General features: G+C 33.8%; 1 protein-coding gene across 3 annotated transcripts in view; it reads right to left on the reverse strand.

The window, feature by feature from the left end:
• Positions 1-5428: 5428 nt before the first annotated feature.
• Positions 5429-26194, reverse strand: part of LOC149771584 (von Willebrand factor D and EGF domain-containing protein-like) — a 40954-nt gene continuing 20188 nt past the window's right edge. The window contains exons 10-22 of one of the 3 annotated variants that reach the window (XM_089948297.1): positions 25433-25789; positions 24354-24439; positions 20647-20710; positions 19342-19533; positions 15861-16060; positions 15135-15414; positions 14434-14583; positions 13481-13733; positions 12313-12503; positions 11673-11945; positions 8915-8981; positions 6886-6985; positions 5429-6237 (exon numbers count right to left, since the gene is read on the reverse strand). In XM_089948297.1, the coding sequence (XP_089804423.1) occupies positions 5889-6237; positions 6886-6985; positions 8915-8981; positions 11673-11945; positions 12313-12503; positions 13481-13733; positions 14434-14583; positions 15135-15414; positions 15861-16060; positions 19342-19533; positions 20647-20710; positions 24354-24439; positions 25433-25789 (2562 nt within the window). In that variant the 3' untranslated portion in view covers positions 5429-5888. Of the gene's footprint in view, positions 6238-6885; positions 6986-7845; positions 8024-8914; positions 8982-11672; positions 11946-12312; positions 12504-13480; positions 13734-14433; positions 14584-15134; positions 15415-15860; positions 16061-19341; positions 19534-20646; positions 20711-24353; positions 24440-25432; positions 25790-26194 lie in introns of those variants that run through there. The other 2 variants (XM_089948296.1, XR_016418206.1) reach the window with 2 other exon arrangements.

The raw sequence follows: 26194 nt of genomic DNA on the forward strand, positions 1-26194 counted from the left end.
GTACTCCATTAATTGTTGGCATTTTAGCTGACGTACATATGAGACTTCATTAATATTGCCAAGCTATAAAATAACCATGCATTATTAAAAACTAATAAAAGTTCCTTTAATCCTTACGAATAATACTGCCCAATGTCCGGTGAAAATGCACTTATTGTAGACAAGAACACAAGGATGTACATTGAAAAATACACAACAAATAAACTCTAAACATCCTACATGTAGTTTCTATGATAAGCTAGCTGACTGCAGATACGTTTATAATAATATTTTTCCGCTCTTTCCCGAAACATAAATTTAACTGGGGTAATTTAACACTTGGCACATAATCTATACTTTCTTCATTTGTCCTCTCTGGTTTTCTATATACAAAGTGACAGTCACACGGTATTAACGTTTTACAATATCAGATCTTTCCTACCTGAGACATGATTCCACAGTGACTTAAGATTTACTGGGAAATGTATAAAATTCACAAGTGTTTTTTTTTAAATCCCTACAATGTTTACACCCATGCACTGCACAATGATTGCACCCACCAATTTTATTGAACCTGAAACATATATTATACTATATTTTTTGCTTGACCTGTTACCGATGTATGTAGTAAGAGTGACCTGACTGCACCCACAACTGTTTCTTTCACAAAAGCTGATACAACAAGATACAACCTCTAGGCATCAGTGCATTTGCAAAACAATGTGGAAAGACTTTATTGTTATTTGGAAACTTTATTGCAATAATAATAATAATAAAAATAATGATAATAAGAATAATAATTATTATTATTATTATTATTATCTCATTTTAATCTTTCTTTTCAGACAGTTGAAAGGCTGCAAAGATTTATTATATATTTAAGAATACATTATTTGAAAAGGAGTTTAAAGTTTTTTAAAAACAATTGTATTTGTCTATCTTGCTAAAATATTTTTTTATTTTATAAAAAGTATATGTGTGTGATATGGATTATTAACATAGCTTTAACGTCTTCTCAGTCATATCGCTACGATATTTGCAGTGTGGCAGTTAATAGTGATGTCTGGCACTGGGGCATCATGCTGCAGACACATATCGTAATGTCCCACCCAGTCACATTATCTTGACACCAGGCTGACAGGTCATAACACTAACCTTTTAACCCTGAGCACCTAGCGATGCAGCTGTTAGTACCACTTTTTATAAGTCTGTGATATGACTTGACCTGGGTTCAAACCCATGACCTCCCTCAGCTGAAGCGAATGCTCTTACCACTAGGCCACCAGAGCGGTTCTGTAGCATCCATATTGGAAAACAGATAAGCGCCATTTTCTTGGTAGAACATTCATTGTACATTTAATGTGAAACATTCCTACCACATTTTTATTTAGATTGGAAGTATTTGAGGAGAATTAAATAAAATAAATCTATTACATATGCTAAGAATACTGAATATTAGTAGAGAGATTATACTGGAACAACCTTTGTAGAAACTGTTCTGACGTAAATTCCTGGACATCTGGTGGATTAGTGTTAGAAGTATCACAGTTAAATTTTCCATCAGGTTGCCTTATAAAGCAGAGATCCATACGTTTCCAACTCTTATAATCCCGTTGACTATACATGATATTATGCAATCATGATGAAAAATATTCTGTTAAAAATATGTGGGTATGTACTATAAATGTATAAGATATTCGCCTGTACCTTTGTTATACGACAGAATCCACATATTTATTAAAATGTGTGTTATGGGATCATTTACCCTATATTATATGCTATAACGTGCCTGTTCTTCTGAAGTCACATACTTGATATTACTGTATCTTCAGAGTTGGTACGCAGCTGGTTTTCATATTAGTAGTAACCAACTAATTTCTATTTTCTGTTTCACTGATGGAAGGAAAGGTATCAAGAGCTAGCACTGGTAGAATAAAACAAGAAACAATTTTATCTGGTCATTTGTTTCAGAAGAGACCACCATCAGATTTTGTGAAGCACCAACAGGAAAAGTGCACAACAATGACTTAATATACAACAACAGAAAAGTGGCGATATAATTTTATATAAATGGTAAAAAGATATACATGTAGGTTATATGTTATGTATATTTTCTGGGTATGTTACAATAGGTACACAGTTTATATAAATAAATTAACCAAGAGAAAGTGGAAACTGAAATAAGAAATTATTTAAAATACGATTAACAGTTTTGTGACATGTCCCATAAATGGCCATTGACATGTACCACAAGACTCTACAAAATGGCTATTAACCATATCACACAAGGCAAATTAGATTCGTAAAATGTCTGTGATTTACTTTGCTTTTTACAGTTTGATTCTTGCAAGACATCACTGTTTTGAGCAATATTTAAAAACAGTTTCAGTGTTGAATCAGGACATTATCGAATGAGGAAATATATATTTTATCACGACAGTATTTTGACACTTGCTGTAGTTGGAGCCCTGAGTGACCGAGTGGTCTACAGAGCCGACCGTTACGGATCATTGCCATCTCACCTCTGTCGGCGTGAGTTCGAGTCTCGGGTTCAGCCAATGTGGGTATGTGAGAAAGCTTGGCAGTAACTTATTGTGGGTCAGTGAATCTTTCCGAGGTTTTTCTGGGTTCTCCCTCCATTTATACTGGCTGCCATAAATAGCCTATCAAAAATGATGCTAAACCCTATAACAACAACAACAACTTGTAGTTTACTTCTTTACAAAAACATTGGCTCTCACAATGGTAATTAGTAATGTCAACAGGAACGTACATTATTCAACTACCACAATGCCTAGGTATCTGTGCTTTGATCATGGTCTTGAGAATGACAAACTTGATGTACAATTGACATCTTTCTTGTACCCAGATTTGTTTCAAAATAAAGCCAATAGCTAGTCGCATTTAACATGAGTAACTGTTTGTACCAACAAATACTAAATGCCATATACATGTATTCAGGAATTATCTTAAATATAATGAAGCATGTGAAATGTTTAAAAAGGTCTCATATGAGCTACATCCTTTTTTCTATGTATCCAAAATGAACTGATTTGATTTTTTCATGTTTTATTATTGTGGTAACAAAGTCAATGTACAACTACTATGGACACATGATAAAGGTAAAAGCAGTAAGGAATTGTTTACCTGTTATTCATACACTCATGCACATAATCATGTAAGTCGATAAAAGGATGTATAGTAATTGACCATAGAATGTCAAGTTGTAATTGTAGAAGTTTGTATTGCTATACATGGTGATAGTAGAGGCTTAAACAGCTGTATATTGAAATATATATACCTTCTATTAAAATATAATATTACTAAAAGGAGTGTGATTTACAGTCTTATATACACATCTAGGCTATGTAGTAATCTTGTTCAACTGAGTTTGGAGATCTACAATTTAGCAATATTATTGTAAGCCAGATAAAGTCTGACAAAGTTGTATCTGCTATGTAGTAATATAAGAACATTATAACTCATTTATTTCAGGGGACTTATAAACCTAATTTATTAAAAATAAATATAGACATGTATAAATAAAATGTTCATACATGCCATGTGAGATAAATAAAGACTACTTGAGCATACTAACTTATTTCTTAATTCAACTCTTTTTATGATAACAAATATCAGATGTACCACCATGTCACTAAGCACACACACGTATATATCTATATCTCTCTGTCTCTGTCACTATGTCTCTCTCTCTCTCTTTTTCTCTCTCTCTCTCTCTCTCTCTCTCTCTCTCTCTCTCTCTCTCTCTATATATATATATATATATATATATATATATATATATATATATATATATATATATATGTGTGTGTGTGTGTGTGTGTGTGTGTGTGTGTATGGGTGTCTGTGTGTGTGCCTGTGTGTGTGTCTGTGTGTGTGTGTAAATAAAACTTTGGCTCTCTCTATATAGGGGTTACACGAGATGTAGAATCTGAATGAAGTACTGTACAGGATTATGATGATTTCTAATTTATGCCAGGCTGATCCATCCCATCATGAAGAAAGTAATCTGAGCTGACCCCAACTTTACAATATAGCAATATTCTCACATTTATATATTATATTATATTATATTATATTATATTATATTATATTATATATATTATATTATGTTATTTATGTTATATTATATTATACAATTTACTGAGAGCATAGTGCACACAAAATATCAAACACTTGTTTGCATCATCACTTGAAACATTTTCCCCAATAATCTAATTAAACACGATTTACATCATATTTACATATTATATAGAGCAGTGGTTTAAGTCCAACAAATATGTTTCACCCCTAGCTACATGAACATCATCTATAGTCCAGTTCTGAGTTGAAAAAGCTGTTGTTGTCATTGACTTTGATTAAAAATGTATATTCTCAGTATTTATTCTGAAGTTTAAATCAATTCTTGCTCAAATTTGAATCCGGAACTATGTTGTTATTATGTGACTGTCTTGATTAATCTTATCAATAAAAATGGACTTATCTTGTGAGCTGTTGATATCTGTATCATTGCACAAATTATATTCAGTACTCTATTTAGACACTATGTAATCCAATTGCAATATCTATTTTTAACTACGGGTACTGTTCATTGAAAGCTGAAATGTTTTTAAATGTCGCTGAAAGTTACACTAAATATTTCAGTGTAAATCTAACTTTTTATGATATATGCTATGGTAAGGAAATTTTAAGTGGTTGTTAAACAGCTTGAAAGTTACAGCAGCATTCACAGCATGCATTTTTGACCTGGACTACCATTTTTAGTACATAACAAGATTAATGACTAAACATAAGGCAGTGTTACTGCATGGGTTTGGTGGTATAGCTACGTAGTATTGTTACTACATCATTTGTAGTAGTGATACTGTATCAGTTTTAGGAGATCACATAAATAGTACCTGGCCAGAGAGTAATGTTACTACATGGGTTTGGTGGCATAGCTATGTTGTATTGCTACTACATTAGATGCAGTAGTATTGTTACTACATTAGGTTTGGGAGATCACAAAATTAGTGTCTGGGGATAGGGTAATATTACTGCAGGGGTTTGTGGGTATAGCTTTGTTGTATTGTTATTACATCAGTTCTGAAGGGAGTTACTAAATCAAGTTTAAGATCACAAAATTAGTGCCTCGATATAGAGTAATGTTACTAGAAGGGTTTGAGAATTAACAATGTAGCATTGTTGCTATAGTCGAATTTCCGTGAAAAGGACAAGGAAGGAATTACTTTTTTATTCTGAGAGCCATTAAATAGGACCATTAGAATGGAATACGTAATAAACTTTATAAGCTTATTACTTGAAGTTCAAGTTGGGCATAATTAAATTACACACGAATCATGGTGGCATTGTTTATATATGTTTTATTTGTCTCTTGTTTTACAATTTCTCATATCGATATGTTTTTTCTTATATTTCAAATTTTGCCCTCAATATCTTCGAAGTAAACAAGAAAATAAAATAACAAAACGAATCACAATAGAATGGCAAATCATGATGCAATCATTCGAAGCGTATATATATATATATATATATATATATATATATATATATATATATATATATATATATATATGAACAGGATCTTCGGTCATCTGGAAACGTAAATATTGACTTGGGAAGTACGTCTGATCGATTTAAAGACGTTCACTCAAACACTGAGAAAAATCCAACAAAAGTTTCTTGTTCCATAATTACATCATTGTGCGATTCTTAAAAATGTGCGCATTTTAAGGAACCATTGTAGATTGTCAAGCTGTTACTTGAATCATACAAAATAATGTAGTCGTTATCCAATGTGAATGCAAGACGTTGCAAACTTTTTCAAATTTGCTTTTATTCCGTTACCTATTCAACCTTGTATGAATGATATCAAGTAAAAAAAATAATTATAATGGATTGGGATCTGCTACTATCGTTACTTTTGGTAGGGTATTTGGTCTGTGTGGAATGTCGGGTTTAACGCCTTCAGAGGTACATTCATCCTGGAGAACTTTGCTCAGGGAAGAATACCCATCAGTTTCAGCTTTCTTTGCAGTCCCAATTTTCACATATCTATCCTTTCCTTCCGTTGACTGGTTTGTATTCAATGGATTGTCATGTATGGTATTGTACGTGTCCTGTTGGTCATTAATTTGATCGTACACTTCTTCTGTTATACCATAATATTCTTTCTTCCTTTCCATTTCCTGCAACTCTTGGTAGTCCTTTTCTCTTTGCTCTTTCTTGTACTCTTTTCTAGAGTTATAAAAGTTATAAAGTCTGATTTCCAGGCTAACATTTAACGTATCAGCGATATGTATATAAAAATCAAAGATTGTCACGCTCTTTACATTGGTAACCTTTTGTTAATACTAGAAGCCATAATCGTTTGTGATTCCTATGTGACTGGGTAGGCAATGACATCATGGCTGTGAACATGAGGAATATCTATTAGAAGTAGCACGTTTCTTTAGATGGAACTAAAATCCACATGTTAAAATAATTTTAAAAAAAAATATACATGCCCTAAGGAGAGAGAAATAATTTGATGGTTCGATGATATTTAAGGAGAATATAGGGTTCGCAAACATATTTTACTATGATGAATTCATAATGCACAGCCACACTCACACACACACACACACACACACAGATATATATATATATATATATATATATATATATATATATATATATATATATATATATATATATATATATATATATATATATATATATATATATATTATCAGCATTGACATACAGATCAAATGCACATTTTAGATTCCAAAACAATACAAACTTTTCATTCATAGAGTAATCGATTCTTTTTTGTTTGCGTTCGATCTGGAATGACCTTTGTAATGGCAATAAAAGGCACAAGATTACATCACATAATTTTACCTCTTATTTCGTTGTATCACACAACATACAATAATTAGGCCAACAAGAAGTACGAGCGCTGATCCCATCACGGCAGCTATGATCAAGACTTGTTTGGATTCTATACGGAAGTGAAAATGTATTAAAATAAAGACAAATATGCGGAAATGATTTTTTAAAATCATAATACAGTAGTTACGAGAATAGTAGTCGAAAATGTTGCAGGATTTCCCGCATTTGACAACGGGATAAAATATATCCGAAACTTTTGATTTATACATTGTGATTATTAATCCAAAACGGGTATCGCTAGCGATAACATAATGTTTTATTTTCATTCATATTAACTTGTATCACTCTTGTATTATAATTTTTCTAGTACTCAGCAGACTGGAAGAGTCCATATATTAACAGTGGTGATAGAACTTGGCTACTTATAATGTCGACATTAGTTTCTTAGAGTTCGTCTATACATGCTATCTTCTCGACATAAGGTATCATTTTATTGTCCCCTAGCCTGAACGTATTTTGTGAATGTTAATGTTTTTATAGGCAAAGGTTTGTACAGATCAGGTTACAGTCAAAGGCTAGAATTACGATATCGTTGTTACGGTCGTTTATTTGTTCAACGTTTGTCCCAGTACAACATTGTATTAATGTTCCTATTATAACCTGTAAAACACAACGCGTGTTAATAGCGAGGTGTTACCTTCCTTGCTGTATCTTTATTAATATTTAATCCAGTATCATTTGTTAGTCATACTGGTATTTCAATCTAGAGAATGTTCTATTATCCTCCAATTTTCATCAACAACGTTTTTTCAGACATAGATTCCTCTTAATTATTGAAAGGTTTGTCATAGATCGATACTCAATTGTTTGCTTGTTTACGGATCTTACTTTGAATGCTAGTCAAACTGGTGCAAAACAATTTAACCGTATGTTGCATATCATTCTGTCCGATTATGACGAATACTAAACTTTTCATCTGACTTGAGGCCTTATCTTTACATGTACCATCGACAGTACCAAATTCCTCTCTGTTCTTGCTTCAAGCGCCATGTTTCTGGCGACCTGACGGGCTTGTTTTGAGATTTTCAGGTCATCAAGTGGATCAGTACCATTCGTTGACAGTGACAGTAAGTGCTGATTGAGATCTCTTCAATGAAATAACGTTTGAATGCAAGCTAAAAATTCAAATCAATAAAAGACAATGAACATGTCTGTTTCAACTAATTCCATATTGTCACACTTTTGTGGCCCTGGAATGAGCATTAGCTACTCAAGTCAGGACATCTGTTCACTTGTTGGTTTTCTTAATCTTTTTATTCACCAGGAACTCATGTTAGAAAAGCTGAATCGAATGGACTGTATGTAATTTTTCATCGAAATATTTTAATTCAATAGGAAAACCTTTGTTATGAAATAGCATGAAATAAAATCTGTTAGGAATTTACTGCATCTTTAAATATGAAAAGTTTATCGAAACGCTTAAAAATGAATCATATGTCTTTCTTTGCTATTTTTGGCATCATTGTTTATAACTGTTTAATTGCATCTACAATGCGTGTGAAATAAATGAAATATAATACAGATGCAAATATCAATAATCAATAAGCGATTGATTTTTACCCATTGGCCTTATTGTGATATTCCAATCTTACGCCAGGTAGCATTATTTTATGATCACGAACCATAGACGTATTTCCGGTAAGAATCCAATTACGACATGTTCGGAGAAACAATAGCTTGTAAAGCATTTGAAGAGTTTCGATACATTTTTCAGCATGAATAATTTAAATAGATATAGTTGAACACTTTATATTGCTATTTTAAACGTTTAAGTATGATAATACAAGTGTTAGAAATTCATGTTAAAGGCATGAGCAATGACAGGTCGATTGTATTACTAAACAGCAAGGATCAAGAAAAATTACTGCTTATACGTGTATACGTATTGCTGCTAATTGGAAGGGAAAATATCATATAAGTTTACCAAGTTGTAAGAGAATATTTTAAGACAGCGTGAATTCACATAAAATTCGCTTACCTACATCTTTCGGTGTACTTGGAATAACTTTCTTAATACATTTTCTATTTTCAAGGTCAAATCCTTCCTGTAAATTAACCAGTATCCTTTAAAAATAAAATCTTGTCTTTTTCGCACTGTATCGGTAAAAGACACACTCCTCTTGATTAGATTAAATTTCTTACATACGGTATTTGAAGGTATTTCATTTGTTTTTAAAGTAAAGAGTTTATCCCTAGTAGACTATCCTTATCTACTTTAAGCGTAAAACATTGAGGATAATTGGAGAATGATGTACCAGATACACACGATGTTAGATGATATCTTACTTGTTTTTTTAAGTAATGCAAAATAATATCGGGCTATAATAAGAAAACGGTATCCCAGGAACAGAAAACGTAAGGATAACTGTGTCTAACAAGAAGCTGTTGTTATCGATGATAATATGTTCCGTTTTCTTAAAGCCTCCAAGAGACCAATTTTATTAACCAACGGGATTCAATCAAAAAAGAAAGTGTTAGACTGCAGACGTCTTTTAGGGTCGTGCAGTTTCGCGCTGAGCAAACTTTAGATCTCTGTGAGTTTGCATGTATGAAAGATTTGAAATTTCTTTCACTATACAAATAAGACTTTTAAAATACACCAGTCATCCACCTTGTAACCTGGATACACCAGTTCATTCTAAAAAAGTACATACTGTTTAACATGGAGTGCAATTGTGTGACTCACTATCCGTCTGATAAAGTTGTTTACAGTAGACGATATCTGCCAAATGGCACATATATATGCATATTCATAACCCGTTCCTCCTATCAGTCGCATATGCAACAAGTTCATGCACTTCATGAGAAAGCCCACGGGGTATTGATGTAGGAAAGGAGAAAGACAACTCGGTTTTACGAAAATATAATGAATTATACTGTAATATATCAAACATATATTCTATTAAATTTGAATACAAACTAAAATGTGTGCTCTACCAAACATATATTTAGCTATAATTGATGTGGGAAGGTGAGAAGACGAATCGGTTTCTCTCCAAATTAAATGAATTAACTTAAATATGTCAATATATATATATATATATATATATATATATATATATATATATATATATATATATATATATATATATATATATATTCAAGGAAATTCGAATAAAACTAAAAAAGGTGTGCTCTATCAAAGCTATATTTTTAAATAATTGTATACAAACGTTTAGAGTTTTTATTAATGCCACATTATGTATTCGAGGAGTACATGGAAAGTTAAGTATAACTTGTTAAAACCATTTTGTTCCTTCGAACCTATCATCAAATTTAATTCTGACTTATATGCACCATCAATAAACAAAACTAAAACCAAGCACACCACGCCACAAATTCTATAAAAGTATCTGTAGCTGCAATTACAGTCCACCGGAGACCTCCAGATATACATACATGTGATTCACCAAGGTTGATTAAAGGTATTAAAACTTTGCGAAGAATAACAAAACTGCTCATAAACATAAAGCATACCAAAACCTCCCGGCAATCTGGGAGTTATTTCTTACTGATATCAAGATCATCCAAAATACTGTTAACATGCGTTGCTCAGTAATAACAGACAATTGTGAAGTCGTTTTGTCGTTTAAATGAATGTCGCGAATTTATGGAAGACGACCCGCATTCTGGAAAATCATTGTTTGAGATTGATGAGCGGGAATTGGCTATTATCAATAATACGCTTGATGAAGATGCTCGATACTCAATAGATGGTATTTTTATATTCACTAACACTAATTCGTCAACTGTTTGTACGACTCATTTGAAGATTTATTGAAGATGGTTCTGCATATGTTGACTGCTGATGAATAATAGCTCAGGTTGAAATAGCGAAAGAGCTACTTGCCAAATATAAAACAGTTACTATAGACATCCTGCTCAATGATAATGCACGGGCAGATAAATCTACTGATGTGAAAGATTTCATTAAAGACTACGGCAACCAAATTTCTCTTCACAGCTCTGATTTAGCAGCAAGTAATTTTGCATGAATTAAATTTACAAAGCTTTGCTTAGGTAAAGAAGATTTGAAAGTCTCCATGAAAACGCAAGTTTCGAGTGTATAAACACGATACCAAAATGTGAACTCAGAATAACATTTAATGCTTGGAAAATTATACTCATAAACTGTTTTGAGGCGCACGGCAATTACTTTGAGAGGATGCACTAACACATACATGTGTTGTGGATCTCATTCAAATCTTAATGCATTTGATTAACTTAATGATGCAATATTCAGGTTATTTTCTTTTTATCTAACTCGAGAAGAAGCAATACGTTTTAAAATGAAATTGAATCAGCTTTACCTACACGTATGATAGATGTAATATTCTGTCACTGCGCATAAAATCTAGACAATGATTCTGTCATTCTGTCTTTATGTCTCTGTCTCTCTGTGCGTGTCTGTGGCTTTCTACGAGCTAAATATTAATCTGAGCCATATTTGAGGACGCATTATGCATTTGTAATTAAATATAAATCAGACATAATATTCTACTATCTTAAAAACCTGAATCCGGGTACATATATCACATCTTTCAAAGTGGATTATAAAATTATCCTAGCTGCTATTAACTTTGTAAACTATTTTTATGATTCTGAAAATTGCTTCGCGGAGGCAAATTTACGTCTTAAAATTGATGCTTGTCACTTGCCAGCAATGTCAAAATCCGGTTCAATAATCGAACTGTTACATGTAGTATCTTAAACATAGGTAATTATAAAGAACTAACCTTAATTATGCATGCAATGTTAAATCCAGCCTTCATACAATCTAAACACAAGGAATCGTAAAGTAACAAGCTGGTATCATCGCTGAAATTCTTCTTATTGTTACTAACGGCGACCCCGTAAACAATGGCAACCGTGTCAAGATCATCAGTGAACTGCACAGATCGCTTGGATCGGACATCTTTTATATTACAGGATACCTCTGCAAAACTGATTCTCTTCCCTTCGACAATCATGGACATAGTGTCTTGAAGTATTGTCCCATTTACTTTGATCTGAAATACATTAAAGTTTTATAAATTCATGTGGTTACAAAGCTTAAGAATGAACATAACTTTCCTCGAACGTTTTCTTTGTTAGACAGTATTACATGTAAAAGTTAACAATGAAAGGAATGAAAACGATTATATTTAGATGTGTAATGTTATGAATATTGGCAGAGTTCCTATAATTGTTTTTAGACAATTTATATATCTATGATACATTATGTTTGTGTCTGTTAATTGATACTAATTATTATCAAAATATTCAATGGAAAGAGAAGAATATAAGAAGCACATAAAGGAATTTTTACGATATAAGGGAAAAATATTGACTACGTTCGTTTGCAAGATAAATATATTCTTAAATACTAGTATTTACTTTAAAAAGTGTGAGTCGACAGGACAGTTTTACTGACTCGACGAAGTTATCACCAAGAACAGATACATTCTCACATCCTTTCTTCTGTAGATCGCAAACACCTCTTTCAGGAATACCGTATACCATAGGTGGTTTACGTAAGTCGACTGAGCAATCAACATCACCAAATGAATCTTCGCAATAACATGTTCCTATCAAGAAAAGAAGATTTAATTGTATAGTTTATATATCAAGCTATATCTTGAAGATTACCGCATTATGATTATTTTTACCGGTGCTTCCTGGTCCCTTGTCTGTCGGCAAGCAAAGCTGTACTCTTCCCATAAAATTAAAAACCAAGGTCGCAAGTATTTAACATTCAAATTCTGAAGCAAATTATAATACCAATCGCAAATCATTGTTTCCATCACAAGTAATATGAATGCATATGTCTTTGGTTTATAGTTATTTCCATATTTCTTCCATATTAAAGTAGAACATTAGAATATATATATTAACATTTCAGTGAAGTCGCTAATAATTATTTTTATATGATCTACTTCACGTGGGGAATATATATATATATATATATATATATATATATATATATATATATATATATATATATATATATATATATATATATATAATATTGACACTAATGATGTCAAATCGATTGTTTAATGTCACAGCTAGAACCGAAAACTTTTATAGGATGCATTCATTATTACGGATGATATGTAAACATATTTTGTCCCCTTAATATTCATTTATTTAGTTATTCAACTGCTTAAAAATGAAACTAAATCAAATAATTCGAAGCAAACCATTCAAAACATATAGGGATATTAGGAGTTCTATATTTTTAATACTGACATTTTATGATATTAAACGTAAATTGCAATGTTTGCAATTAATATAAAATTTTAGATTATTAGCATATTCAATTATTTAACTGTCTTCAATATAGTGTAACGACTTATACAACAAAACAGTTTATAGCTGAAGAGAAACATAATATCATAATTTAAAGAGGGTTACCTAGGAAGACAAGCTCTTACCCACATTAAAATTAACTAAATATTACACAATGGTTTACATTGTTTTTACTAAGTACACCAGCGTAAATTTGAGCATCCTACTCAAGAAGTGCACAAGGGCATCCAATTTATCCTTAACTGCCTTGTACCGTTTGTACACTTTCCATGACCGCTGCAGTCCATAGGACACGCCAATTGTTCGACTTGTTTCTTAAAGTCAGTGGTGTATATATATGTTCCTTTCCTGGTCCGATTGCCTGAGACTACACTGGTATTTTGAACTACAGTATCATTGAATACCAGAAGATTTGGTGGAAGAGGCAGATTTACTAATACTTGGTACAAACAACTTTTTTGAGCACTGTCCAGGTGAGTGGACGCCCAGTTCATCGTGGAAGTGATCTGAAAGAAAAGGGATATACTGACATTATCTAACAGCTGTGATAGATATATAAGTATTTCATCTGCAGAAACATCATCTAACATTGTGCAGAATTTCATGCCGTTGTAGGAGGGGTGTGGGGGCAAGATGTGCTTTCTAATTGCACGATTTAGAGGCCTTTTGCAAAATTAACGGGTGTATTGATACAGACTAATTACAGTTGAAAACCAATCATGAGCACGAAGAAAGTTATGGAAATTTAGTTATCAGTCATTATTAACAACCAAGGATAAGTACTCAAATATATGTAAATAATCGAAACTAATTTCATTTTTGTTTCCAAAAGCAAAATTGTATTCAGTAAGCAGGTTCGTCGTCCTAATCCAGTTCGATTTAGATTCGAGAGACTATTGAAATGTTGGCAGTCCAAAGGATTAGTATTCTTACCGTTGTATCCTACTTTTTGAAAATGTTAAGTTCGATTTTGAATATATGTGCAAAAAATCAAACAACATTACCTCATACTACGGTGGCTTAATATTAAACGATTAAAGCTTTTAAACTGGACACTAAACTTTGGAAGAAAATATGAAATGTTTTGTTTGTATGTCATTGATAACAGAAATATATAAAACTCCTTTGATAGCTAACTTAGAGTTCATCAAATTCGAGTTATTTGCAAATTTTATTTTAATTTGTATGCGAAAGAAAATTACTTACAATAGCATCTTTAGCGCACGTGTTGACAAATGACATCGGGTCTACATCAGGTATTTCAGAGCATTTTTGAAAGAGCTTAGAGCTGTTTAAAAAGGACCAGCATTCAATACTTGCACTGCTTTCTGTATAGTTCCTCATCGATGGGTTTTCCTAGGGAGATAAAGTTTGATAAACATTAACTATGACATTGTAGAGCAAACCTATTTTCCAGATAAAGAAACTTAAATCTGTACCCTATCGGCGTATGCAAATAGCCTAAGTTTCGATCAAATTTGTATTGCATAAAAGAAAGGACTCAATGTCCGAGTTTCTTCACCTTTCGTTAGGGCATGAAAGGTATTCGAAACGTGTTATATAGAATTTCTAACTGTTCAGGATTAGCATTGTAATCTGATAGTATCCAAAAAGGCATGGAGACCTAACGCATATATACTATTATCATAGTGCAGAGAGTTGCAAGCCACTACGCTCACATCTAAAGCCGACAAATTATGTATTTAACCATCCATGAGTAAATTGTACTTGTCTGTTACTATGTCTAATAGTATTAAAAACCAATTAGCCTAGACGATTCCATTGTGGAAAAAGTCTCCTCGATGCCTCCTTTTGACTTTCATTGTTGAAAAATTCACCTTTGTAAAGAGCAAAATATCAAATTCTTTTAAAGCACTAATGTAGTTTGTCACGTTTGCTATTATTACCGTCATGGTATTAATTGTACTGCGGCTGACGTTATGGTCATTTTGATCCACATCTACAGCCGCCCCTGGGTCGTCGTTGACAAGTCCATTACACGTGGCGGCCAGACTGTCGATCAGGCTGTTGTCGTGACAGAATTTTCGAGAATCAGGGCTGCAGTTGTTGGACTGACCAATGTAACCGTCTATATATTGGGCACATATGCACATATTCTTTTCTTTTGGCCACATCTGCAGGAACTTGTAATTCGAAGTATTGAAGAGATTTTCTTCTGGATTAACTCTAGAAGGAAGGAATGTGAATTTTGATATATCACAGGCGACGAAATTGAATTGTATAAAGTGTTTACTATCAACCTGCAATAATTTGCCAATTATCTGTTTTGCAGATGCTGTCAGATGCTGCCATTTATGACAGATAATATATACCGAGTGATGTAAAAGAAATAATAGGGTTTGATGGTATTGCCTAATCTCTTTATTCACACTGCACCTGAAGATTGTATTTCAAATTTTAAAGATTCATAAGTGTTTTCTCTTTTTGATATTTTTATAATTCAAAGCATGTTTAGAATCCTATAGAATGAAAGTTAGAGTTAGCAAGTTCAAATTTGCTTTTGGACCCTTTTTCGAGGCATGAGACTTAAAGTGTGACGCTTGATGGTTCTTTTGGAATGTATTCCATTCAACGTTTCCATTATCCATATTTGAAACTCAAAAGGTGCTTACTTCCAGTTCGAGTTGAAAGCTTCAAATTCATTTTCAGGAACCCATGACCCATCACGAAGCGTAAAGTCATTATTTTTATCGTTGTCTAGGTAACCACAGAGTCCGGATGTAACCCTTCGATCTGACACCGATGGATACAAATATATGTTGAATGATACTCCTGCATTAATTTTCACCAAAGAACCAGTGGGGAGGTAGATCTGAAGAGTATATCATGGATTCTATTTTGAAGCAAATAATACAGCCTTATATTCAAAACAAGAAACAAAACTTAAGCCAAAAGAATAGAAGATATGCTAAGTAGGGTTCACTAAAAAGTATCAGTATAAAGCTGATTCTCTAGAGCCTTTCTTTAAATGTCAGGTATAATATTTCCCATTTGTAGCAATATCAATGCATATTGAACCGTTAACAAAGTCCATGTGTGGGTAATATATAACACTGGACAACAAATTTTTACAAAAGTCATGTTACTGAAATAAAATTAGTCAATTCTTATCAATTTTTATGTGCTGAACACGAATATGACAGTCAAATTGCAAAATTGGCTCTAGTTTTTTTGTAATCTGCATGAAATTAATGTTTACATAACGAAATGCATTCCAATAGTAAAAGGTCAACTGTAATAGCCTACCTATAAAAAATCAAGTCATTGACTACATCTTAGATTTCTTCGCCTGTCTCTTGTACAGCTGTTCGGGAGCATCTCTGAGGAGTGTCCAGCAGTAGTCAGCCAGCATTGTAGTGGACCATATTCCCTGGTATCTTTGTTCCATTGTTGCGATATCTTGATGAAAACGTTCGCCGTGTTCATCACTAACAATACCACAGTTGCTAGGAAAGAAATCCAAATGGGAATGAAGGAAGTGAATCTTTAGAGACATATTGCAGCCAAGTTTCTTATACTTCATCAACATGTCTTCTACTAATTCCTTATAGTTTTCTGCCCTAACATTTCCGAGGAAGTTTGTAGAAACTAGGCGAAAAGCATTCCATGCTTGTTTCGCGTCACCTTCCAGCAAGTTGTTGAACCGGTCATCTTTGAAAAGCTCTCGAATCTGAGGACCCACAAAAACTCCCTCTTTAATCTTTGCTTCGCTGAGTCGAGGGAATTTTTCATGCAGGTATCGGAATGCTGGCAAAGTCCGGTCAATGGCTTTCACGAAGTTCTTCATCAAACCTAGTTTGATGTGAAGGGGTGGTAGCAAGATTTTCTGAGCCTCAACCAGAGCTGGGTGTTGGATATTCTTCTCTCCAATGGCTACATTCTGCCTGTGAGTCCATTCCTTCCTCATGTAGTGCATTTCCCTTGCTCGGCTATCCCACTCGCATAAGAAACACATGTATTTTGTATATCCTTGCTGCAGTCCCATTAAAAGGGCAACTACCTTCAAATCACCACAGAGGTGCCAGCTGTACTTGTTATACTCAATGGAATTCAGTAGCTGCCTTAAGTTATCGTATGTCTCTTTCATGTGGACAGCATACGCTACTGGAATAGATGGAAGAATGTTTCCATTGTGCAAAAGCACAGCCTTGAGACTCAGTTTCGAAGAGTCCACAAATAGTCTCCATTCTTGTGGGTCATGAGTGATTTTTAAAGCATTCATGAGGCCCTCAATATCGGAACAGAATATCAGATTACTTTCCTTTCTGAAGAAAGGCTCCAATTGCTGGTGGCGCTTTCGATATGCAGTAATTGTGACATCTTCTTCTAGAAGATTCCATTGTTGGAGTCTTGATCCTAGCAATTCTGCCTTGTTCTTTGATAAGTCCAAATCACGAATCAGGTCATTTAGTTCTTCCTGTGTTATTCTGTGTGGGGTTGATGATGCACCACAGTGAAAATCTGGATCACTGCATGCTGATGGACCAGGAGAAGAACAGGTCGACTCACCTTTGTCTTCGTCAGATGAATCAAGAGAATATTCTGCTGGAGGTTCTGGAATAGGAAGTCCCTCACCATGTGGAACTGGTCTCAATGCAGACGGAATGTTTGGGTAGACTATTCTCGACTTCTTTCGCTTCGTTATTCCGCCGGAAAGAGGAGGAACCAAGCAGAAGTAACAGTCATTTAGGTGGTTGCTTGGCTCTCTCCACACCATTGGGACTGCAAACGGCATTGATGACCTTTTGCAATTCAACCACTGTGAAAGCTGTGTTGTACATGTAGCACAGCATATATGCGGAGCCCAAGGCTTGTCTTGGTCACCAACCTTGCATCCGAAGTAAAGATGATATGCCTTCTTCACTTGAGAATTGATACTTTTCTTCTGGTTGGCAAATGTCACTTCCCCACAAATATAACAAAAATTGTCCACGGTATTAACACACTTTCGAGGCATTACTGTTCTTTATTGTACGTAAATGGATAAAATAATAAGTTTTATGTAACAGTAGCTTGAACTGTCTCGCACAACGTCTAAAATATTTTAAATGCTATCTGATTGGGCTTTATATAGTACACTGCTTACGTCAGCTTCAGCAGCCGCCTGGCATTAGTATAATAGGCCTACACATGTATAGTACACTGCTGACGTCAACTTACTTCAGCAGCCGCATGGCATTAGTATTGCATTGCATCAGAAAATGATGCAATCAACTGTGGATGATGTGAGCATGATGGTATTATGCAATGTTACATCATTATTCCGGATGTTGCTGCAGTCCTACTGGAGAAATTTACACAGTGAAACATAGAAAATGAGGTATATGAATATCTTCAAAACGAGAGCCAATACAAATTTTTCACGGTTATATTCGTGTTCGGCACACCAAAATACTACAGATTAGGGCCTTTTTAAGTCAGTAATGATTTCACTGTTGACCAGTGTAATAAATTACAAAATGCAACATGGAATGTATTTGCTTTGAAAGAATCGACGTGATATTCTCTATAGGGCTATTAATTGCCATATAAGTTACGATACATAACGATGTGAGTGATCCGGTAGGACACGGATCACGATACTAATTTGCTGACTGGCGCGATATATATATTATCTCTCTAGGAAAACCCTTGGATGAGGATGATACATTTTGTCTACATATGATAGCAGTACTGCCTTAACCTTTTACAAACGTGCAACGGATGCAGTACTTTGTCTCATGTGAGTATTTATTAGTGTCCTATGAATGGGCCTGAATCTACAGATCGGTAAAAGCTATATTTTAATAAGTCACATTATTCTGACACCAGGCCGACCAGTCCTAACACTAAGCTCTTAATGCAGAGAGCCAAACGAGGCCTTGTGATTGCCATTTTTATAACTCTTTGGTATAACTCGGCCGGGGATAGAACCCAAAACCTCTGGCATCCTAGGCAGACGTTCTAGCAACTAAGCCACCGGAGGGGTCTCGTGCTGTCTGATACGTATATATATGTTACATATGTTATATGTGTATTACTACATCGCAATTAACTAGTAGTTTAAAGAATGATCTCTCCGTTAATCTTACTTAGACTGGATCTTTTTCTTACCTGATACGATTTGCCATCGGTTTTTACCTTCCCTTTAAGAGTTCCGTCATCGCATATCGGCATATAGATCTTAATAGGTATGCTACATCTATCAATAACAAACACGTCTCTTCCGGCTGCAATGACCACTCCGCATGGGCAAAAGGGGGGACCATATGGTATACCGTAACACAGGTTCGTCTTCATTTGAACCTGTATTTATGGGCATGGTTTAAGTATTCGGTTAAAGCAGTTATCTATCCAATGAAAAACTTGCTTAATTAGTTTGATTAAGATATGCTTTAAAGTTTATGAGATTAAAAACTAAATACACTCATAACAAAAATGGCTATTTGTTGAATGTTTAAAAGTGACTTCTTTAAGACATATTGTTACAAGATAATTAAATTGTTACTTACTGTAAAAGAGTAGTGTATAATAAAATCTTTTTCATTAAGTTTTGTAGAAAGATTATCAAAACTGCTACCCACATAGTCTGTGGTTAGGTCCATACATAAGTGGTTTGTTCACTGCATGAGATGAAGCAGTTATTTATGTTCAGTTTTGACAAATACCACAAGTGTACTCTGCGATAAAACGTAGATACATCTTTGTTGCACAATGCCCGTTTTATATGAATCTTAAAACCATATTCATTACTGGGATTTGTAGCAAAAACACTCATGTGATAAAATCGTTTTTTCGCTGATGCTGTATACAAACACAGACAAAATATCTCAACTTGCTCAATGTGGATTCCAGCATGATATTGATGAGAACGAATGGTTATGTAATTATACTAATACCATCAATTAAAGAGCAAAAAATTTTAGACCAGGAATCATCCACCCAAACGGACTATTATACCTATCTGATGTTATTACCATTTCATCTTTGTACACGTTTATATTGAGGTCCCTGGACCGAAATGTCCTTTTTCATTTCACTGTGGTAATTTAATTGCTATATGGCGCACTAAATTATTGAAATATTGTTATGTAACTTTAGTAGTATAGGCATATGGCCTACATCACCAATGTTATGTAACTGTAACATTATGGGCATATGGCCTACATTACCACTGTTATATAACTGTAACATTATGGGCATATAGCCCACATTACCACTATTATGTAATTATAACATTATGAACATTTGGCCTACATTACAACTGTTGTGTGACTGTACCATTATGGGCATATGGCCTACATTACCAACTGTTATGTAACTGTAATATTATAGACATATGGCCTGTAACATTATGAGCATATGGCCTACATAAACAATAAAGTGTTGTCACTTGTCAAATGTTAATAAAAGTCATACCTGGATAGGCTTCGTTGAATGCTTGTAAAGTATGTACGTTCCATTGTTCTGATTCTCGTAGTAACTGTTTAAACAAACACATTGCCTTACTGCAGAATTAATTGCAAACCAGTATGTCTAACACATGAATCAGATATAAAAAAATAATCGAATACAGGAATGACATTGTCTTGAATTATAATTTTGTATAAACACAACTAAAGGTAATTTTTACCTTTTGATTTTATTGTTCATTTAATACAGATATTTATGAAATCTGAATCAACCTAAGAATATATACTTTTCTGTAGCAAATTGAATCATGACTCCTTAGCTTTCGACCTTATCACGAGGCCTTCATTAGAGAACTGTCGACTCGACTGGAGTCACGTGATGAACATGATGTTGATCACGTGGAAAATAGCCCTCTAGAGTCTTAATTTAATACGAGTAGTTGCAGTGGCATATACACATAAACTCGATAGTTTCAAAGCAATTTCAACACATTTAACAGAGTATTATAACCTTTAACATCATATTAGTAATTACTATCTCGTATTTCATTTAATTATTGAATGGTTGCAACATAGACACTTGTTGTACGATACATTTTATATAGTTACAATTCAGAAAATATGAACACATAATCAATATCTATGCTGGTGATATTACTACTAATACTACTACTAATATTTTGTTATTAGTATTGCTTTTGCTATGGAGGTTTGTGGTAGCTGTGATTGTGGCTATGGTGATGAATGTTTCATCAACTTTAAATTAATATCGTTGGTAATATTACTGTTTCTCCGTGACCTTTCATATCGTTGTCCCTTCTCAGCGTCCTTCTATTCTCAGGTGTAATGCCTTTCATGTAAGATAGCATTTAACAAGATACACTGAATGCGATACCCTGAATGAGATACCCTGCATGAGATACCCTGCATGCGATACCCTGAATGAGATACCCTGCATGAGATACCCTGCATGAGATATCCTGAATGAGATACCCTGAATGAGATACCCTGCATGAGATACCCTGCAAAATCCTTAATATGAAGAGGTGTAGTATCTTTCAGAGTGAACACGCATATCCTACTGTGTAATCAAATCATCTACCAAACATAGAAAGGAAATATCGTTCCGCACAGTATCGCGAAAGATATTGGCATATGTATCTCAGCGAACTTTCAGGTCTGCATCTCTAAATCTAACTAAAAGTACACATTTGGTTTCTCGCGCGAACTATTTCAGAACCATTATAATCAACATAGAGACCAACATATCTCATTCAGTACAAGCAGAAACCCTCTGTCTGCGTGGGTTCGAGTCCAAGATTCGGCTAGCGTGGGTACGTGGGAAAGCCTGCCAATAGCTTCTCGTGGGTCGGTGGTTCTTCCCTGGGTTTTCCAGGATTCTTCCTCCACCAGTTATACTGGCTGCCAGGTATAGCCTATCTTGTGCTGAAAAATGGCGTTAAACCCTAGAACAACAACAACTATAAGCAGAAACAGAGTGGTCTGTTTACATGAAATTCTTTGACGCCGTTATGATATGTGGAAGAGTCAATTTATTTTTAAGGAATAATCCTTTCTCCAATTTGGCTATCTTTGTTAACAATATAGTTGACTCAGTGGGGACTTTACCATTGCATCGCGATACAGGCGAGTCTTTTTCTTTGTATGGAAATATAGAGACACTTCAATTTCAAGTTGTGATCACCATGATACAAAATTTTAAACGGTCGGCAGAATATTTTTTTTTGATTTTCAGCTCATGCATCTACTATGGCTAGATATGTTTCAATGGATATCGAGTGAAGGTCCTATTAACCCTATAATAATACAACTTTCCCAAACGAATTAATTGTTAAGGCAGTATATACTTGTCATATTCTTCTTGATAACATTTGCTATGAATGTGGAAGGTTTGTTATTTATTAATAGTATAGTGTATGTATTCAATGAAGGCATGTACGAAGGAGGGTTCAATTCACTGAACTTAAAGACATGAGTCGATCCAGTTGTTTCAAGATGCAATGATTTTTAAAGAAACTTTTCATTGTAACTCAAGATTATGTCATCGTTCATAAAGACTAATTCAGTTTTGTTTAGTCCTTGTTATGGTTTAATTTCGTCATGTGATAACAAATCATTCCTTAGTCATAAACTTGTCCACTAGGTTTAGTACACTGTAACTGTATAACATATTTCTTACCGTAACGTTCCTTAAATACCGTATCAGCAAATTGTTCTTGGCGCAGATTGGGTCACAAATTACATATGAAGTTTGTTGAATATAAAATTTAATTAAATTAAGATATAAGACATTATGATGATACTGTTGCAAAAGAGATAGTATCACATTGAAAACGTCTTATATTGACGAGAAATTGAAATGTGGATGCAATGATTTTAAAGACGCTTACATGTCTATGTTCAGATTTTAAGATGAAAATACAGATAGTTGATATGTATTTCTTGTCCAAGATCATGTTCACGATAAACTCATAAAATAAATGGCATCAATAAATATTCTCCATTAAGCCGTTGCAGTTGTAATAAGGAGAAAGAAATCTTGACCGTGTTGTTGCAGAATTATTTAAACTATCATAAACTCAATGTGAGCTTAACATCGTCATAGGCGGAAGATGTGCCGACAATTGCCTTGCTAGATTTAATAGAAATTTGTTAACTTAATTAAATTTCTCTCACATGATATTATTGAAAGTACGTCACCTACCCAGTATTGAAGGACCCTCTCTCAATCTGTGCAGTATCACTCAACAATATTCGACCATTTCAACAATCCTAGGTTCTTTTTTCTATGCTAAGTTAATTTGTCTTTTCAGTATTCAATGTCATTTGTCTTCGTCTTTCACATTTGACACGATGCTTTCCTTACGAGATTATAATATTTACGGTCTTTTTCTTTTCAATTTTGAAGCAGAGCTATATCTTGATATTAGCGCTGTTTATTCTGTTGTGACATTAAATTAATCAAATATACTATCTAATTATTCCTAACCATGTTTTCGTATGCAGCAAAATCGCTACACTTGGTTATGTACTATATATTATAGTTCTGAACTTTTTCCCATCATTCAATATGGCAGATATGAATCTAATCTGAGTAACTTTTTCCCTTGATGTACAATACCTGTCTTGTCGTTGGATACTTTAGTGACTCTTTCCTTTTCATGGTCAGCACTCTAAGTTATTTGCATCTTTAGGATTAGATCTGCCCTGTTTAGAACGCCTGCATATAATTTGCAAATCTATTAAATTTTCACTGTCTCAAATTTTGCTGTATATCATTCTCCATTTATAGCATTATGCTTGTCGCCACCTGTTTCTGAAGCATAATTTTCTGGGATTTTCTCAAGGAAGAATTTGCTAACGTATCTGAATTAAATATGAATTGTTTGATAGCTATTTTTTAATTATTATATTCCGATTATTCTTCCCATTGAGCAAACAATCAGTATGCGATATCACGTATTGCTTACAGTACAGTGTGGATATACAAGAGCAATCTAATCTTCTTTCAAGTAATGTCCGTCTCTAATCCACCTTAATTATTTATCCATCTTCACTTTCGTATGCTCATCGGGAACGCCATTACCGCAACCATCACGAGCACCGACGCAACCATTATATCAACATCAACCACTACTACTACTATTACTATTAATATTACTAGCTTTGCAACTACTACCACTACTACCATACCGTCCATCGAAGGTCAGCATATGAGGGTCGGAGATTGCATGGCATTCTTTCCCATTCAGGTTTGACGTATCTGTGCTTACATTGACCTGGAAAATAATTTCAAATACTAAGATAAACGCGTGTTGTTTTGTGTGAAATCTATAGCTTCTTATAATATTCTACTCTCATATATAAGGTGAAATACTCGGATTTCAGTTAAGCCCTTTATTGTGATTCCGAAATTAAATCTTTTTGCCCGTTAATTTCATTGCGAAATTCAACATTGGTTCCCGGTTAATACAATTATGAAATTCAATAACGATGTCAGTTAATAAGGTTACTAAATTCAACATTGTGCCTTTCAAGGAGATTGCGAAATTCAATATTGATGTCCGATGATATGATTACAAAATTCAACATACATGCCATTAAATAAGATAACGAAATTAAACATTGATATTAGTTTTCAAAATTATGAAATTCAACATTTATTCTCGGTTAATAAGGTTACAAAATATAAATTAGACGTCCGTAAATAAGATTACGACATTCAATATTGATGTCCGTAAATAAGATTACGACATTCAGTATTGATGTCCGTAAATAAGATTACGACATTCAGTATTGATGTCCGTAAATAAGATTACGACATTCAGTATTGATGTCCGTAAATAAGATTACGACATTCAGTATTGATGTCCGTAAATAAGATTACGACATTCAATATTGATGTCCGTAAATAAGATTACGACATTCAACATTAATGTCCGTTAATGAGATTACTGACATGTCTCACTGCTATAATTAACACCAGTTCTGGAGACCAGTACTAGGATCTAAATATTGATTTGAAACATACAGGTATGATATTCTCGCAGAGTAGATTGTATTGTCTTCTCAAAAAAATAAAACGCAATAAGATTCCGCGATATCACCGGAATGTATAAAATTTAACGTAGTTCGGACCGTGAAGAAAATCCGTGATATAATTATATGACTATTACAGCTGGACACTGGAAGTATCACCACTATTTTATTTAATATTCAAGGCCAAGAAATTGCAATTGGGAAAGACTGATATTTTGATATTTCTCTCTCACCTGGATCTCTACAGGAATCATATAATTCCTAAACAGTTCATGATATCCAAACTTCTCATCGGTTTTAAATTTTATATTGTATATTCTGGATATAATGTGCAGATCTTGTGCATGTTTTACGCCGATTCTTAAATTATATATTTCATTCCATCTTCGTGAGCTGATACGAACACCACAATATATAAATGCTGCTGCGGCCGGAAATAAACAGTTGTCCGCCTCTCTCTCATTGTAGAGCATGTTAACGTTCAAGAAGCATTCTTCGTTAATATCACGACAGCTGAAGGGAACAGTTGATTGAACGTAAAGGGTGGCTTCTTCTGAATCTTGAATGCTGACGTCATCATCAGGAGTTATCTGTGTTTTGTTGTGATAAAACATATTATTGTTGATATTTACAAACGTAGCTTATACCAAATTATGTAATAAAATCAACACTACATGAAACAGTTGAGGACACTTCACAACATGTTAACACAGTAACAATAAGACAATTACTAATCCAAGTGGCAATGCTCTTTCTCAAAATGTCGATAAAAAATACCGTTACTGAAAGATGAATGGATTATATTGGTTCTTACCTGTCTGAAAGAGGAGGTCATTCTCAGTTGGTCATTTACGTAGAAATGTTCCTTTTGTGATATATGATTTTAAAAGAAGTAAAACAAGGAGAAAAGATATTCTAACTTTTAAAATGATAGCTTGGGAACTACGCATATGTTAACGTTGATAAAAAGACAGCTTGGGATTTATATTTTGCAG

Source organism: Sinohyriopsis cumingii, unplaced genomic scaffold, assembly GCF_028554795.1.
Source record: "Sinohyriopsis cumingii isolate HCF-2022 unplaced genomic scaffold, ASM2855479v2 utg001752l, whole genome shotgun sequence".
Classification (NCBI taxonomy): domain Eukaryota; kingdom Metazoa; phylum Mollusca; class Bivalvia; order Unionida; family Unionidae; genus Sinohyriopsis; species Sinohyriopsis cumingii.